We start from the raw sequence: 17,642 nt of genomic DNA, 5'->3' as shown, positions 1-17,642 counted from the left end.
CTCCCATGGGATTAGTCAAGGTACTGTATAGGGTACATATCACATAGTAACTACTAACTATAGCCACCCGCAGTGGCACCCGCCTCGACCACGTAACGTAATGTTATCTCGTCGATCATTAGGGCTTTTCGTCACGAACAAGAACCGGGAAAAGCCGGTGTGATTGGGGCTTTTCTTGTATAATGGAGCTCACCCCATAGATCTTATCCCATGGATGTATGGGGCCATGAGTTCGTGTGCTACCAAAGTTGAACTTGACTATAGTAGCACTACCTTACATACACTACATACATACATACCTACATACATGTTACCTGCCTAGTACTACATAGCAGTACCTAGCATGTGTATGAGACTATGAGTGTGTAAGAGTACAATACAAGTATGCTTCCTCGGTGAAAGTCAAAATCCCAACCCACCCTGACTACTCTCGCATTAGTTTTTTAGTATAAGCCCTTTCCGTTGGCCACATAAACATAAAAAAAATCCTGAAAGAGTAGCCCTTTTAAACTTTCGGCCTCAGATCACCACCACCACAAACAAGTCGGGGCTTGCTTGGACACACGAAAACCTTCCGTCGTCAACCTCACTGTCATACTTGCTTGTCAAACCTCACCCTCACCTTCACCCTCACCCTCACCCCTCCTCCTCGTGTCTCCTCACTCAGCAAATTTCCTCCCTCCGCCTCTGGTCAGTAAGAAAAATCCCGTTTTACCTACTCACCTGGTAATAACCCCTCCCTCCTTCCCTCCTCAACGACGAGAGAGACGCTAGCCAGCTCGAGATTCTTGTGGACAAGATGGCGGATACGAAGAACGAGAAGATGTTCGAGTCGGACTCGCCCTCGGCGCGCGACATGGGGTCCAGCACCGAGGTCGTCGGCCAGGTGAGCGACATCTCGGGGTTCGAGAAGCAGAAGGCGGAGCTGGGCAGCGCGCACTTCAACCGCCTCGGCTGGAAGCGGCTCACCGTCGTCCTCATCGTCGAGGCCATCGCCCTCGGCAGTCTGAGCATGCCCGCCGCGTTCGCCACCCTCGGCATGGTCGCCGGAACCATTCTTAGTGTGGGACTGGGACTTGTGGCCATCTACACGAGCTACGTCGTCGGCCAGGTGAAACTAAAGTTCCCGGAGGTCCAGCACTACGCGGATGCGGGCCGCCTGATCATGGGGAAGTTCGGGTATGAGCTCGTCGGCAGCATGTTCGTGCTGCAGCTGACGTTCCTCGTCGGCTCGCACTGTCTCACCGGCACGATCGCGTTCCAGAACATCAGCAACAACGGCGCGTGCTCGCTCGTCTTCGGCGTCGTGTCGGCCATCATCCTGCTGCTTCTCGCGATCCCGCCGTCCTTCGCCGAGGTCGCGATCCTGGGGTACATCGACTTCGTGTCCATCATGGCGGCCATCTTCATCACGATCATCGCCACCGGCGTGCAGCGCACGGATATCGGGGTGGTCTCGGGGTGGTCCGCGTGGCCGGAGGAGAACCTCACGTTCACGAAGGCCTTCATCGCCATCACCAACATCGTCTTCGCCTACAGCTTCGCCATCTGCCAGTTCTCCTTCATGGACGAGATGCACACGCCCAAGCACTTCGTGAAATCCATCTGGGCTTTGGGGTTGATCGAGATCGTCATCTACACGCTTACCGGAGCGCTGATCTACGCCTTTGTGGGCCCCGAGGTCAAGTCCCCCGCCCTGCTGTCGGCGGGCCCCTTAGTCTCCAAGATCGCGTTCGGCATTGCGCTCCCTGTCATCTTCATCTCCGGCTCGATTAACGGAACGGTCGTGGGACGCTACATCCACGGGCGCGTGTACCGCGACTCCGTCACGCGCTTCATCAACACGACGAAGGGGTGGGTGACGTGGATCGTGCTCATCACCGTCATCACCGTCATCGCGTGGGTTATCGCCGAGGCCATCCCGTTCTTCTCCGACCTGCTCGCTATCTCGTCCGCGCTGTTCATCTCGGGCTTTACCTTCTACTTCCCCGCCGTCTTCTGGTTCATGCTCATCAAGGAGGGCCCCTGGTACGCGAAGGAGAACATCTACAAGGCGGTGCTCAACGCGATCGTGTTCTTGATCGGCATGATTGTGCTGGTCGGCGGCACGTATGCTAGTATTGTTGATATTGTAAGTTTTTCCCCCAGTTTTATTCCCTTTTTTCTTTTTTTCTTTTTTTTTTTGGAGAGAGGGAAAATGAAACTAATATTGCGATTTTGCAGATTGATGGATACACCACCGGTACCGTTCGCGGCGCGTTCACCTGTGCTCCGTTCGAGTAAATTCGAAGAAGCGGCATCGAGGGAAGGATAAACAAATAAATAACAGAAAATTTTAAAATAAAATAATATCAATAAAGAAGGGTCTGAAAGCAGTTATACCCAAAGTCACAGTCGCCAGTCTCTCTTAGCGATCCGACTTACGTACTTTTTTTTTCACCTACGCCCTTCGCAAGACCATCATGTCAAAAAGGGCGCGCGCCCCTTCGCTCCACACTTTGACTAAGGGGTAGGTACCGTATACCTACCTACCTACCTACACCCGCCTACTTACGTTAAGGCGCCGCCATACGTACTCAGTACATACATACATACATCACGATACTTACCTACCTATGTGTTTTATTTCCTATCTACGGAGCATTCATCTCACGTGAGCATGGAGGGAGGGTGCGGGAGTGGGGGGGGGGGCACATAGATTTAACGTTGTTATTATCTAGAACAAACGCTGGTGGATCTTTTTTCTTGTTTTTTTAACGGCTACGTACCTACGTACCTACCTACAGGACAAACAGCTTCAAAAACATGTGTCATGGGATAGGAAAGGAAGGATCGGATTGCTATTGTGTTTGGGATGAAAAACCTTTTGCGAGGGAGTTTTGGTTGGTTGTTTGTTTTTGCTGGTGGGTGGAACGCACGATGTTATATTAGTACTAGGTACCTTGTACGTTACTAGGTATGTAAGGTCTGGAAAGTTGATGTTGTTAGGTGCGAGACGAGTGCTTCTGTGGGTGGGTATGTAGCTGCAATGGATCGAGTATGAGTATTGAGATGAACATGAGTACGAGTATTAGTATGAGATGAGATGAGCAGCGGCGTGATTAGTGAGGATATGTCGTGTCATGTGCCATATGTCACTTTTCTTTTTTTACCTTGTTGAAGATTAGGTATCCAGACCGAGTCCTGTCAGATTATGCCACTACGCTAAAAGGTGAATACAATTATTTCATCATCTGTCTCTACTTGCTTGTGTCCTCAGTATATCTGACAACTCCTGTCGTACTGCGTACCTAGGCATGTAGTGCGGAACTCATCGTGCTACTTCGGAACTGTGGTTATTGGGCTGGTTGGGTTGGGTTGACCGAATGGAATGCGTGGATACGACACTGCACCGCACTGCACTGTAAGACAGAGTTACATTCAGATCACATTTCCAGGGTATTCTCCACGTTATGATGGGTAGGCACCCTAGGTCTGTATTGTACATGTATTAGGTAGGCGCTCATCTTATAGATGATTGCCACTCCGTTTGTTAACACGGTTTATCTGTCTACCCAATACCACCCATGGTCTGTCCTGTCTGTACATACAAAGTAGGTAAGTAACCTAGGTTAGGTATGTCTGGCCTGGTCAGCATATATCCATCCCAACCTCGGGGAAGGGGGGGTTGAGTAGTATGTATGTAGGTAGGCAGGGTAGGTGACAACTTATGGGGGGAAGTTGAAAATGGCCCTCCAGGGCTATTAGGTAATTGTTGCGGCTACTATAACTACTATAGGCAACCTTGCCCTATTAGATTATCACGGGCGTGCCCAGTAGTCACTTGGCGGCTCCGCGCGCACCCTAACTAGTGAGGCTTGCAACTACGTACTTTTAGTTAGGTTAGTGGGTTAGGTAATTGGAAGTCTTGGATGAGGAAATACTGTTACATCGTATGTTGTTTTGCATCGTCAGTCCGTATAATATAGTTGCACTCTTCTTTTTAAACCAAGCCGTGTTTTTCTCGTTTCTACCTAGTAGAGAAAGAGAGCAGCTTGCCTATCTCGACACCGAGTTATTTATTAGATGATGTTATTATATTTTACCACGTAGTAGTACTTATTTCCTTGGGAGGCGGAGGAATTATGTAAAAGCTTCATCACTAGCTCGCGGGACTGGGGGGTCTCGGAACAAGGAAATGGGCTGAAGCTAACCGATCTGAGTAAAGCAATTGGACGAAATTACCTCCGAGGTTGGATGGATGTCCATCGGAGGACCCCTGATTTTTAGCGTCGTGGGTTTTGTTGCTCCCTCTCTTTTAGTACGTAGGTAGGGTATGTGTACTAACTAGGTAGTAAAAGGCACCAAGATCATGCGAGGTTGCGGGTTAGATGCGGCGTTGGATCTTGCTTGAATACTATGGAGGCTAACCTAGGTTAGTTGAAGAGAAGTGAACATTTACCCAGTTGCTGATTGGCTTGAAGTGTGTTGGTTAACATCTTATCAATGCTGCATGTATAATAGACTCTCAGTCTATGTTTGTTATTAAGACCACTTGGTCGAGGCTGTCCTACAACTTGGATAAGTCTGGTGTTATGATTGATGGCTGGTTATGGCTCTTAGACAAGACTATTGAGTTAACTTAGTCGACCTCGAAAGGTTAGTTGGCTTATAGAAGAGAAAAACTGGGTTAATTGGGTAGTCTGATAGTCTATCAGCTACTCTGAGATGTGTTAAATCGAAACTCACCAGTATATGAGCTTTGAGTTTACTGATTCTCGAAAAGGAAAAGTATGCCAGTTACTGCAAGTACTTGACTTGTTATGGTTGAAGTTATCAACATGTTAGTAAAGCGAACACCCTTAGTTGGGTAGTTACTGTCGCCCAGGTTATGTAGATAATATTTCTCTATTAGCTTCATACTTACCTATTAATATAACCTAGCATCCATGAAATATCATGGATATGGAATCGTTTTCAGGGTCGGTTGAGTCTCTACTAGTATAACTACCGAGCTTACTCTAGAGTTCAGACGCGTAGTTAAGGAAATGTTAAGCAAGTCAACACAGATAAAAATCTAGGTTAGAGTAAGTAACTTGACATCAAAGTATAGGTAGTTGATCACCATAAGCGTCAGCCTCTTAGAAGGCAAGGCTAGCAACACGTCTTATCTTCCCAAAACACTAGGACCAGGTATTCATCTTATAGAAACTTTCTATAACTTTATTTACACGAAGTGTTCATCTCTCTATGAGCGGTGCAGTGTAGTGAAGTAGAGGTGGCATTAGTTATTATCTGACATCTGCTTCGTTGATGCTATGAAAAGTATCACATAGCCATAAGACCAACAACTCTACTTGATGGTAGGTCAGCCTCCTGAAGGCTATCGAAGATTGGCATATTCTTATTTCTCACTATTAAACTTTACGCTATGCTGGCCTATGAGTTAGGTATGTAGTAAAATAATCAATAGTCTTAAAGCTTCTCTTATACTACTAACGATGAAGGTCAAAAGTGTGAAAGGGCTCACACTTAGCAGATTATCTAGCAAGTTTTTAGGGATGCTATCTGATATTCTCATCGTTTAAAGAATGACACAGCACAGCACCTACACCAACTAAGAACTTATTTCAAAGGTTAAAGGAGATCTTTTAAAGGGATCATGGAATTCGCTGTTTACGTAGGTATTATTATATTTATCTACTTGGTAAAATACCTAAACACCATAATTGGCATCAACCACAATCACATCGTTTATTTCCATGGTCTCGCCCCTGAGACCTACTTATTGGTAGTTACTATTCTCGACGAGCCCACGTACATAGTAGTTGTATACTAAGCGGGTTCTGTGAACCAACATCCAACATCATGGGATCCAGTTCCCAAAATATCGATATTCCACAGAAAGGGAACGCCCCTCCCGAGAGTCGCCAGTACAAAATGGATCCATTCACCTGCTTGAATCTTGCAGCATCTACCATTGCCGTACTCGATTTTGGCTCCAAGCTGCTGGGCAAGGGCCACCTGATCTATAAGAAGGGACAGAAAAAAGGAGGCAACAGCAACCTGAACAAGCTCGATGTCGACAGCCTTAAAAGGCTGGTGCAAGCCCTGAAAGATGGGATACAATCGACATCTAGCCCAGAGCTAGTCCTGCCTGCAGACCAATCTGTGAGTTTTTTTCTTTGTGACCTGGGACAACCGAACAATACCTGTGACGATCTGGGGCTGATTTATATTATATAGAAGCTGCAATATATCGCGACGGAAACCAAGGGAATCGGCGGACAGATCCTTGTTCTCCTTGGGTCAACCAAAACACCTGATCCTGGAGGCAAGCCGTGGAAGAATCTCCACCACGCCGTGGCAGCAACACTGAGTGCCGAATTAATCGACAAAACCAACGGCGTGCTTGAGAACCTGAGAAACGATCTTGTCCTTCGCGTTATCCCCTCCTTCAAGTGTAGCTCCGATTTTCAGTCAGCTCGGTTGGATCCGCGTTTCAAAAGTATAGGGGCAGATCACAAGAAGATTGCCGAAACATTATTAGACAACAGAAATTTCTTCACGACTGGAGTTAATAGGTTCCTCAAGATATACGAAACGGAAGGCAGGCATGATAGAATTAGAGAACAGGAAACTATCGCGACAGCTGCAACCCTCTCCGGAATAATGGCCTCTGACGACAAGGTATCCTATCATACTAGCCCTGCTGCCACTGGCGACAAAGGAAGGGGGGGGCAGACTAGAAAAAAGGCGTCGCCGCTAGAAGACCTGACTATGATCCAGGAATATATCCTTCGCTTCTTGCGGTTCAGACACTTGAATGACAGAAGACATGAAATTCCAGATGCGTATGGAAAGTCCTTTGAGTGGATCTATAACAGCGGAAAATCCATCGGAAACACCCAAAATGGCACCGAATCCGATATCGAAGGACGGAATGACCTGAGATCTTGGCTTGAATATGGAAGCGGATGCTTTTGGATCACCGGAGAGCCTGGCTCTGGCAAGTCCACCTTGATGAAGTTCGTCGCCGGCGACTCCCGAGCCCGAAGTCTTCTGCAACTCTGGGCTAGAAACGAGCCCTTACTCTGCGCCTCCTTTTTCTTCCAGGGTTCAGGGACACGACTGCAAAAATCGCAACGTGGATTTCTACGCGCACTACTCCATGACAGCCTCATCCAGTTTCCCGAGCTGATACCGATAGTGTTTCCTGAATACTGCCGCGCGTTTGCAAGAAAGCCGTTGATTGGCCACGAACCTACTAAATCGGAGCTGGAAGCTGCTTTCGAGTTGTTGGTCCGCCAGAGAGTCAAGCCCCTGAAAATATGTTTCTTCATCGACGGGCTGGATGAATTTGATGGGGATGCTGTCGGCCTCGCTCAATATCTCCTTGCAGCATCAGAAACAGTTAAGATTCTTCTGTCTAGCCGTCCGGTGCCTGGACTCCATAAAGAATTCGCTAATTGTGGGACAATACAACTACACGACCTTACAAAAGGTGGCATTCGCACCTATGTCCTGGAGAATCTCACCAAGCACCCCCGAGTAAAGGAGTTATGGGAAATGGATGAGCTTGAGGTTATTGACATAATCGAAGTGATAGTTCAGAAGTCATCGGGCGTTTTCCTATGGGTTAGACTTGCGGTTAGGTCACTGACGGACGGTCTTCGAAAGCAAGATGGCGTACGAGATCTTCGCCGGAGACTCGACGCACTGCCAGCAAACCTCAACGATTTCTACCGGTACATGTTTGGCAGATTATCGTCGTTACATAAACAACAAGCCTCGATGCTGCTGCAGATAGTATACCGAAGCACATTTCTTACGGGTGGACAATCTTACCTGACCGACTTGGTGCTCTCGTACGCATTTGAGGACCATCCCAAAACGGCCATTAATGCGAAAATTTTGGGGTCCAAAGAGGAAGAGATCTCTCTACGCTGCGCTAATATTGCAGAGATCGTAGGCAGCTGCTCTTGTGGGCTTCTGGAAATGAGAAACCAAGAAGACAAGACGGACAACGCAAGACCTGTAGTAAATTTTATACACAAGTCTGCCGTTGACTTCATTGGGCAACCCGAAACATGGGCACATCTCCGCAGCTTAACCGCTCATACCAAGTTTGACCCCGATATTTATTTGGCATGCGGGTACTTGCTCGGCATCAAAAAGTTCCCAACCAGCGTGTACGCCCTTCCGTGGTCTACCAAGTTGGGGTTGTTGCCGGCTTCCGTGATGGAAGCCATAGCTTCCGACGGGCCCCTGAGTGAAAGCACCAAACAACATGAACAAGGAAATAACTTTATAGAAGGGGATATATTTTGCGTATTAAGTATGCAAGCAAGAGAAGCGCTCGAGGGTCTTGTTGTGGCAGAAGGATCAGCGAACGAAGCACAAGTACAGGAAGTGATCGAGGATCTTGACACTACCATGCAAATGCATTACTTGGCCCTCAAACATGCCAAAAACTGGAAATCCTTCTCCCAGGGGCAGTTTGTCCCTCTTGATCACTGGACTGTTTTCCAGAACGACCGCGAGGAAGGCTGCTTACCATGCGACTCAATGTTCGCTTTAGCATGTGATATTGGCCTTGTGGGTTTCATCAAGGCCAAGTTACAGAAAATATCAAGTATAGATGAAGCTGTATTTGATCGCCTGTCTCTGGGCGATGTTCCTGCCAAGCGCAGCCCAAAACTTTCCCAAACCGCCATGGCAAGGGTGGTCAATGGTATCGCCAATAGTGACTCAACCGAGTTCAAAGTTTCTTTGTGGAACAGACACATGGATATCTTGGATCTTAGCATTCGGCATGGAGCAGATACAAATGCAATCATAGATGGCGGGAAATCGTTGTGGCATCGGCTCTTATGCTCCATGCCTAATTACATATGGCATATGGAAGAATTTGGGATAGTGTTGGAAAAATTCATTAGATCCGGCTGCGATCTCAAGACTAATATTTGCGTGGAAACCTCGGAATTCCGAGACCAGCGCAGCACAGCCTACGGCCCGGGGGCCAAGGTTCGCTTGATGGTGTCACCTATGGCTATCATCTTTACCAACTACAGAGCCGCAGAGGAACGAGCAGAAATGAATTCTGCCGAAAGAGCTCGTATGATCAATGCGGTCAGCGATTTCCTCCAGAGGCTTATCGTACGCGGAGGAGGCAGGCTTCACAAATACGCCGAGGAGCTGAAAGCCATGAACACGGAGGATGGGCCCACTAACGAGGCTTGGAGGAAAATCGTGGATGTTAAGAGGGGTCATGATGTTGAGAAGTATTTGGAAATGCGCATGCTTAGGAGTCTGGACATCCGTGCCTCTCAAAGTTGAGAATAATAAGGGGGAAGTTTGGATTTTGGACTTTGGATTTGGTGTTCCTGGCCTGAAGCCGAAGATGCCAACCTGACCTCAGGCTCTTGTATTCAACTCGCCTGAGGGTAATGGCGAGGACTGAACATGATTGCTGTCTGCGATGGCTTGTGGTTCTCCGGGTCCTACATTTTGGAAATCCGACAGAAGCATTTTGAGAAATTTCTACCTGCAGCGATAGATAGGTAGATTACTTGATACCCAAGCTATGCTAATTACTGCAGTAGGTAGCTAATAGCGAATAAAATGTTTGTTGCCTTTGCATTCAAAGACTTGGTAGAGAATGAACCTCAGTGCTGGCCTCGGGAGTCGGAGGTATTGGGGCTGATTGGCTGAGTACCTACTTATCACATGAGGTACAATACAGCGATTGATTGTAAATTTGAAGGACAAAGACAAAAGACAACATTGGAAGACAAAGAACGGAAACTCGAAGGTGACGGGTATCGGTGATGTCAAGTTCATTATCAACCTACATGAACTCATCATAATTGACTCAAAAAGCTGGTCTTATCGTAACTATGACGCGCACAAGTGGAAGCACACGTGGGAACCATGAGTTTATATCAAGGGAAGGTGCTATGTACGTATTACCTAGGTAGGTATGAGCTGCACCTGCAAAATAACCATCCTTAAGGTAGCCAAGATACATGTAGTACGAATACAATGCACCATTGTGTACCGTACGTCTATCAATGCATGTAAGTTTGGTGTTATAAAAAAGAAAAGCACAGGAGAAATAGAAGAGATGCCAAACGATTGGTAAGGCTGAGGAGCTAGGATCTGCAATATCTGCGAATATCTGCAATACCCGAAAGCACGTGAGGGGGGCTTTAATTCCAAGAATCAAAATGATCACCTCTGTCGTCGCTGCAGTTCTTTAAGTTCCGACTTCCGACCTCCAATAGGAATCTTCATTGGCCTGTGCTGCAGCATCAGATAACGTTAAACCGCATAGCCCCATTTATTCAAAAGTTTCATCTAAGGTTAGTTATTTGATGTAGTACCTAGTTACATAAGTGTGTAATAATACGTACCTAGGGCTAGGCGCTCGGTACTTCTGGGTAGTGCGTGAACATTTAATGCTGAGCACTCAGTTGAACTTGCAGCAGATTGAAGTTGTGTATTGTACATTCTAGTATTATTATTAATTTACTGTTTTAATATAACTACAGATAGTTACTAGGTAGTTACTCCAATGTTGGGGAAGCCATGTATGTACATAGGTTCGAGATAAATCACGTCTGTGCTTAGGGTTAGATGATTATTTTACATCTAGTACTCACCTACACTGATGTCTCAATTTTATAGTTCAAACTTGAATGTTGAGATCAATGATTGTAGGCGACTAAAGCTATGTAGTGGTTAGTGGTCACTGCAAACATATTGACATACATACATGTAACATGTGCAGTACCTACATACTAAGTACTATTCAGCTAACTATGTAGTACTTACATAGTACATGGTTACACCTACTTATCGTGCCTGCAAAGTTATCCCGTGGGTTTTACAGATAAGGCAGGTTCTATCTACCCAGCCTCCCTCTCAGTCTAAGCTAATCCACAAAGAGGATAGAACGCTCTGCCAACCAAGATTAAACCTTGCAGCGCCCCATTAAGATGCTACTATGGTACAGATGTACCTAAAAACGCAAAAACCGTACCATTAACGTACCACTGGCTTGTCCCCCGCAGATTAACCGAGTGGCTCATTTGGTCAGTTCAATGATTGATTTTCCAAGTTGTTTCCCAGCTTAGCGTAGGAAGCTTTGATCATTGATGGCAGTCGTGCATTTCAATGTTCTTCAGGCTACCGTACCTCCAATCTTCAAACACTCTAACCTACCTAGTCCCTAGTAAGCACTTGCAGCCCTGGAGCACTTTACTTTTAGCACCCCTAGCAGCAACATTGAACCGTGGGCCTTCAGAAGTTCAGCGACCTTCGGTGTCTCCACAGTGCCACCAACCAACCGACCTCATTTCGTTCCATTCATCCAACAAGGAGTCCGAGTCGCGCATCTACACTTCGACATCATTCTAAATCATCCACCTAATTATTTCTCTTAACGACCCTCGAGACGAACGCAGCAATAATTAATAACGATTTATTTCGATAGAAAAAAAGAAGAAGAAAAATATAAAAAAGGGAAGAAGCCGCTCGGCAACGAACGTCGCTACGAAGGAGGAAAAAAACCATTGGACCTACACCAATCGAGCGATCGATCGCATGTAGTCACTAACTTACCATGTCCGTCGAAGCGACTGCCGCAATGGCGTCTGCACCCGAGACTCAGATGGTTGGAGTCGAGGTCGCAAATGATGCGTCAAAGCAAGACGCTCACGATGCACACGATAAATCCAATGCATCTAACACCACAGTCAATGCTAAATCCACCGGACTTCATTCGCCGCCCGATAGCAACAGCGCAATGAAGTTGGATAGTAGCGATGAATCTGAGCTGAGTGACTTGGACGATCCTTCTATCATCGATATCAACATGAGTTCACCACGTCCTACTTCCTCAGGTACTACAACGCAAGACAATTTTCAACCGGAGGAAGAAGAAGACATCGGCGAGGTACTTCCCGACCATTGGTCCGGTACCGTTCCCGTCTTCAAGCCGAACATGAATCAATTCAAAGATTTTAAGAAATTCGTATGACTCTTGCTTCCTCCATATATCTAAAGTTTTTGCTGTTTTGCTGTTTTTGCTTCCATATTGCTCAACGCTTTCAAAACTCACTACTACTTACCTAAGGCAACTGACTTATTTGCTTCCATAGATGACTAAAATTGACTGTTACGGCATGAAGTCTGGCATTGTCAAAATCATACCCCCGCAAGAATGGAAAGATAATCATCCCCCACTTGATGATATGATCAAGCAGATTAGAGTCAAGGAACCTATCAAGCAGGACATCATGGGTTCTAATGGAACTTATCGACAAGTCAACATACTACATCAACGTTCCTATAATATCCCACAGTGGCGCAAGCTCTGCGATCAGAGCGAGCACCAGCCTCCTGCTAGACGGGGTGAACGTCGAGCGCAAGCTCCTCCCAAGCCAAAACCGGTTCCAGCATCAAATTCCAATTCTAGAAGACGTCGATCAACTAGAGGCAAGGGCAAGCGTGCTGTGCTTAGAGACAACGCCGCCGATCCGGAAGATCGTCCCATAACACCTGTTTCACCTAAACCGAACGAGGATCTCATCGAATCTGTGGAGCAGGATCCAGGCACGGACGTAGACGACGATGACGACCCTCCCGTTGTTGGTCGGATGGGTGGCTCTAGGCAGGCAAAGCCCAAGACTCAGTCTACGTCTGCTCGAAGAAAGTACGCAAGGCGAGAGGCGTCAGCTAGGATCGACGAGGAAGCCTTCAAGAACTTTGACTATCATATGGACATCTCCGATTACACCCCCGAAAGGTGCGAGGAGCTTGAGCGTATATATTGGAAGACTTTGACGTACGCACCGCCGTTATATGGCGCGGATCTTCCCGGGACGCTTTTCGACGAGGATTGTAACTCGTGGAATCTCAACAAACTTCCCAACCTCCTTGATGTCCTGGGCACGAAGGTACCAGGTGTCAATACGGCCTATCTCTATCTTGGCATGTGGAAGGCAACCTTTGCATGGCATCTTGAGGATGTTGATCTGTATAGCATCAATTATCTTCACTTTGGCGCTCCAAAGCAATGGTACAGTATCTCTCAAGGTGATGCGCGTCGATTTGAAGCGGCCATGAAGAGTATCTGGCCCACAGAAGCCAAAGCTTGCGACCAATTTCTGCGGCATAAGGCTTTCCTTATTTCGCCGAACCATTTACTGCAGTATTACAACATCAAGGTTAACAAGTGCGTCTCCTACCCAGGTGAATTTGTCGTCACATACCCCTATGGCTACCATTCAGGATACAACCTGGGCTACAACTGCGCTGAGGCTGTCAACTTTGCACTGGATTCCTGGCTGCCAATGGGGAAAATCGCCAAGAGATGCGAATGTGCCCAAGCTCAAGACAGTGTTTGGGTTGATGTATACGAGATTGAGCGCAAACTAAGAGGAGAAGAAACAGAGTACGAAGAAACAGAAGATGAAGAGGAGGAGGAGGAGGAAGAAGAAGAAGATGCCGACACTGGAGTGCCAACGCCAATATTGTCGCACGTGAGAGTCAAGCAGCCCGGGCGAAAGCGCAAACGTGCAGCAACTGACAAAGGGGAGAAGAAAGGCAAAAAGATACGACTCCGTGTTAAGAACAACATTGAACCCCCTTGTTGTCTATGCCCCCACGATATACCTGGACAGGAAGTGCTACCGACTAGTGATGGCCGCAAGGCTCATCGTATATGCGCGCTTTACAGCCCGGAAACCTGGGTCGAGACTGTCGAAGGAGAAGAAGTCGTCGCGAATGTGGACGGCCTCAGTAAATCACGCATGGAACTCAAGTGCTTGTATTGCCGTTCTAAAAGAGGCGCTTGCATCCAGTGCTCTCAAAAGAAGTGTGCTCGCCCTTACCATGCTACTTGTGCTGCCGCAGCCGGTGTGTTGGTAGAAGAGGCAGATGTCCCTATTTTCGGCGAAGATGGCACTGAATATAAGGAACAAGCTTTCGAGTTTAGTTGTCGCTTCCACCGAACTAAAAGGGACAGGAAGCTGGACGGTGAGGCTTTGGACGAGTGCCAGAAAACTCGACAAGCAGCAGCGGCCCTTAAGAAAGGGGACATATGCCAACTTCAGTATTACCGTGGGGATATATTCGCCGGCGTTGTTGTCGAAAATCGGCCTGACGAGCGAGCTTTCCTTCTCGACATTATTCCGCACGGGTATGAAACATCTAAACAAGTTGATAGGAAACATTTGCTGACTTCATATAGGGAACGAGTTGAAGTGGAATGGAAATGGCTTCTTCTCCCAGACCCAGCCGATTTCCACCTACAGAGAGCATCGGCAAACGCTATCCCTATGCCGACATCACGCAAGGCTAAGGATCAGATTAATGCTACTAAGAGGGTCACGGAGGAGCTTCCACGCGCGGAAGCGCCGTTTGTCGACGGATTCACTTGGGCTGAGTTTAATACATACGATTGCACCAACCAGGCACAGGCCAAGGTGGATTTGAGCAAGGACAATCAGCTCTGGCACTACATTGGTCGAACGTCAACGGAAGCCCGCGCTCAGTACACGGAAGACCCTAGAAGGATGAAGCATAATCCTAAAAGCAACTTTCTGGACACGCTTCCACGGCCGCCGCCACCCGTCCCCCAACCTCGAAGATCGTACGGACCCGGCCCTGCGCTCCTGGCACATACTCAAAGCTTGTCAGGAATCAAACCGGAGAAGCCTTATCAGTATAGGCCGAGAGATCCGATTACACCTTATGCTCGCTCACCCTTCGCAGATCCACGGTTTGCCCCGAACTCGTCAACCTTTACCACACCACCATATGTACCTAATCATTCACTCTATCCTCACGAAGTGGTGCAGCCCACCGCACCAAAGCCCAATCTGGTTTTTGCGCATATGCAACTTCCTCCACCACCTAAGCAGGCTCCCACGCCTAAACCAGCACCAGCTGTTGAAGCAGGACCGCAGCAAAATGGACAGTATGTTACACAGAAGCCTGTGCAGAAGCTAGAATCGCCACAGCAAGCTGGCTACTATTTCCAGCCCCCTGTGGGAAAGCCGGTTTCTGCAGGCCCACTGGACAACCAACGCCATTCGCAACAAACAGCACCAAGTTCAACGACTGCTGCCTCTCTACCACATCCTCACCAGTATTCACACCAAGCCATATCCAACTCTGCCCCTATACCCCAGCCACATGACCAGCTTTCGTCGCAGCAGACTGTACCAACACCAACTGTGACATCCCAGCAAAGCAGCCAGTATTCTTCACCGCAGGCTCTGTCGAAACCACTGACTAAATCTCGACCAACTCCTCCGCAGAATGGACATAGACGAAGTCGCTCGTCGCTTGGTGGCCAGAATAGTCAATCGTTGGTGTTTGGCTCAGATAACCGCTTTAGAACGCCGCCTTTTTCGTACGGAACTAGTCGCATGGATTCCACTGCCAAGTCGCCGTTTAGTCATGGGTTCATGCAACCCCCGGGCCTTGGGCCCTCTCCATCACCACAGAATGGTCAACTTTTTCAAGCACAAGCTAGAGCTAGATCATGCTCACTGGCATCTAATCGCTCATTTGATATGCCAATGACTTCCTCGGCCATCCGACCATCCTCAGCAACCCGACCTTCTTCATCTGCTTCCGCTCAAGGGACCGTTGGGGAAGCACAGTCCCCACAACAACAAATTGTTATTAAACCACGGCCAAACATTGTCCAGAAATATGCTTTCTTCCAAGTTCATCACAACAGGTATAGCGATTAGGTTCACCCGACTATAATTTGGTGCTAATTTTCTATGTAGGGACTCTACAAAGTATAGGACTCCTTACGCCCATTGGGGTGGTTTTACTAATGGATACGAGGGAAATCTCAGAGCTCATCTGATGAGGTCGCCTGAAGTATTGTTTGACATTAGAAGACGATCAACAAGCTTCAGTATGACCCCCTCCAGTCTTTCTCCTACTGCTGGGATTCCATTTAGCAAGGGCACCCCAACCAAAGATAATAATCCCAATTTGGCATCGCGCCTCAGTAGTTACGGTTCGGCTCGACAGCAGCCAAATGCCCTTTCTCCTAGCATATTAGCTACGCAGAAATCTACAGCATCGATGCCGCCTCGCGGGCCAGACGGTAATCTAGGATATCCCCAAGGATCATCAAAGCCCATGAATACTTGGCAGGTAAACCCGGGAGCCGTGGCGCAGTTACACCCAGCAATCCGAGCTCAATATGCGGCGATGCTACAAACCGGCAATGCTGAAGCTCACAGCCAAAAGAATATCACCCATGTTCCAGGTATGCCGAACTCACAGTCAGTGGCGGCTGCATCAACATATTCTCAGGCTACACCAAACTCAACATTTCGTCATACTTCAATCTCGAACGTTAACTTGACTCTTGCAACTACCGACTCGACCTCAGAAAACCAAAAGCCTCTTGCATCGACCGCACCGAACACGTTTTTCAAAGGACTAAGTGTGCTAAAGCAGACGTATGTGCCCCCTCCTCGGCCTTGGGAAACACTACGAAAGGCCCAGGCCTCAGCGGAGCCATCTCCGGCCCCAAACACAACTTCGGCAGAGGCGGTTGCATCCACACTAGCTACACTAGGAAGTATGACGAGTACATCGGTTGCGCCCAGCAGTGATATATGTCAACAGCAAGATCATATGATGAGCCCAGAGCTCGAATCCAGCAATGTAAGCGGACCTTTCTGGTAGAAATATCCGCAGACAGTGCCTAACAGCATGAATAGGGTCAGCTAGGCCAGCCTCGATCCGTTTCGCTCGCCCATGTAAAACAAGGCACCACGCAATCACAAGGTGTCGCAGAACAATCCCCGGCTTATGCAACACAGCAACCAGCAGTAGAGCTCTCAGCAGCAACAATCGTGACGAATCCATCAATATCAGTGTCCCCTCTTTCTCAGCCTGAGATTATAAACGATCTTCCAGAAGTTCCGGACGAATCAATGAAATTAATCGAGAGCATCATCTGGAATGCTAGAAGAGTCAGTGACACATATTCAGACGATACGACTCGAAATACCTAGGTTTCCATTTCAAAGTGAGACAACAGATGAAATGAACAAGTACCTAGGGTAGGGATGAAGAACGAGCATTACGCAATCTCAATCATGGTTTACTTTGGAACGAGGAGCATATCTTGCGGAGTTTGGCGTTGACTTGATCAAAGAGGGAGTGTGGTCCCTCGAAAAGTTAGTCGCATCAGAGTTGCATCGGTCTGCATGTAAAGACGTTCCCCTAATTAGATGTCATGCCTGCGCAAGCTTGTTTCTTCTTCTAACCCACGATATAGGGGTTCAGGGATAGGAGCGTCATTATTTTTATTATTCTCGATTCGTGAATGGTGGCAGGCGGATAGGGTATAAGGAGTCGAATGGATGCATTGATGTATACTACGGTAAAGGGGAAGGGGAAGGGGTTAGGCTACGACCATATCTCGAGACCCCTTTAGGTTGCTTATCTGTTTCTAAAATCATTCGACTGTAATGGTTTTTGGGCAGATTCTGTGGTGTATTCGTACTAGGTAATAATGTACTCAAGTAGGTACTACTTAGGTACTGATGAATTGTAATACCTAGAATACTTAGTATACTGGATTGCAATATGCACCTTGTGAATGCTTCAATGTT

The 17,642-nt window shown here is 47.5% G+C and overlaps 3 protein-coding genes across 3 annotated transcripts; all 3 read left to right on the top strand.

The window, feature by feature from the left end:
* The first annotated feature begins 316 nt into the window (after nucleotides 1-316).
* GGS25DRAFT_159244 (transmembrane amino acid transporter protein-domain-containing protein) lies at nucleotides 317-2,674 on the top strand. The gene is made up of 2 exons (XM_049256475.1): nucleotides 317-2,131; nucleotides 2,224-2,674. The coding sequence occupies exons 1-2, from the start codon at nucleotides 800-802 to the stop codon at nucleotides 2,281-2,283; spliced, it is 1,392 nt and encodes a 463-aa protein (XP_049118451.1). The 5' UTR covers nucleotides 317-799; the 3' UTR covers nucleotides 2,284-2,674.
* Nucleotides 2,675-5,847: 3,173 nt separating this feature from the next.
* GGS25DRAFT_529640 (uncharacterized protein) lies at nucleotides 5,848-9,453 on the top strand (the record flags this gene model as incomplete). Its single annotated transcript, XM_049265308.1, has 2 exons — nucleotides 5,848-6,150; nucleotides 6,226-9,453. 2 exons carry the CDS (start codon nucleotides 5,848-5,850, stop codon nucleotides 9,316-9,318), a joined length of 3,396 nt encoding a protein of 1,131 aa, XP_049118450.1. The 3' UTR covers nucleotides 9,319-9,453.
* Nucleotides 9,454-11,137: 1,684 nt separating this feature from the next.
* On the top strand, nucleotides 11,138-17,600 carry GGS25DRAFT_479357 (uncharacterized protein). Its single transcript, XM_049260007.1, has 5 exons — nucleotides 11,138-12,016; nucleotides 12,144-14,185; nucleotides 14,237-15,736; nucleotides 15,789-16,686; nucleotides 16,743-17,600. Exons 1-5 carry the CDS (start codon nucleotides 11,606-11,608, stop codon nucleotides 17,037-17,039), a joined length of 5,148 nt encoding a protein of 1,715 aa, XP_049118449.1. The 5' UTR covers nucleotides 11,138-11,605; the 3' UTR covers nucleotides 17,040-17,600.
* The last annotated feature ends 42 nt before the right edge of the window (nucleotides 17,601-17,642 follow it).

Source organism: Hypoxylon fragiforme (assembly GCF_022984875.1).
Source record: "Hypoxylon fragiforme strain CBS 206.31 chromosome Unknown GGS25scaffold_3, whole genome shotgun sequence".
Taxonomy (NCBI): Eukaryota; Fungi; Ascomycota; class Sordariomycetes; order Xylariales; family Hypoxylaceae; genus Hypoxylon; species Hypoxylon fragiforme.
The sequence above is the reverse complement of the archived record's forward strand: the minus strand, read 5'-3'. Positions and strand labels throughout refer to the sequence as shown.

Bases quoted from the DNA above. Each gene is read 5' to 3' on its own strand.
- GGS25DRAFT_159244 (XM_049256475.1), top strand. From the start codon at position 800: ATGGCGGATACGAAGAACGAGAAGATGTTCGAGTCGGACTCGCCCTCG. The intron at 2,132-2,223 runs GTAAGTTTTTCC...GCGATTTTGCAG, and splicing joins ATGCTAGTATTGTTGATATT to ATTGATGGATACACCACCGG.
- GGS25DRAFT_479357 (XM_049260007.1), top strand. From the start codon at position 11,606: ATGTCCGTCGAAGCGACTGCCGCAATGGCGTCTGCACCCGAGACTCAG. The intron at 14,186-14,236 runs GTATGAAACATC...GACTTCATATAG, and splicing joins CTCGACATTATTCCGCACGG to GGAACGAGTTGAAGTGGAAT. The intron at 15,737-15,788 runs GTATAGCGATTA...TTTTCTATGTAG, and splicing joins TTCCAAGTTCATCACAACAG to GGACTCTACAAAGTATAGGA.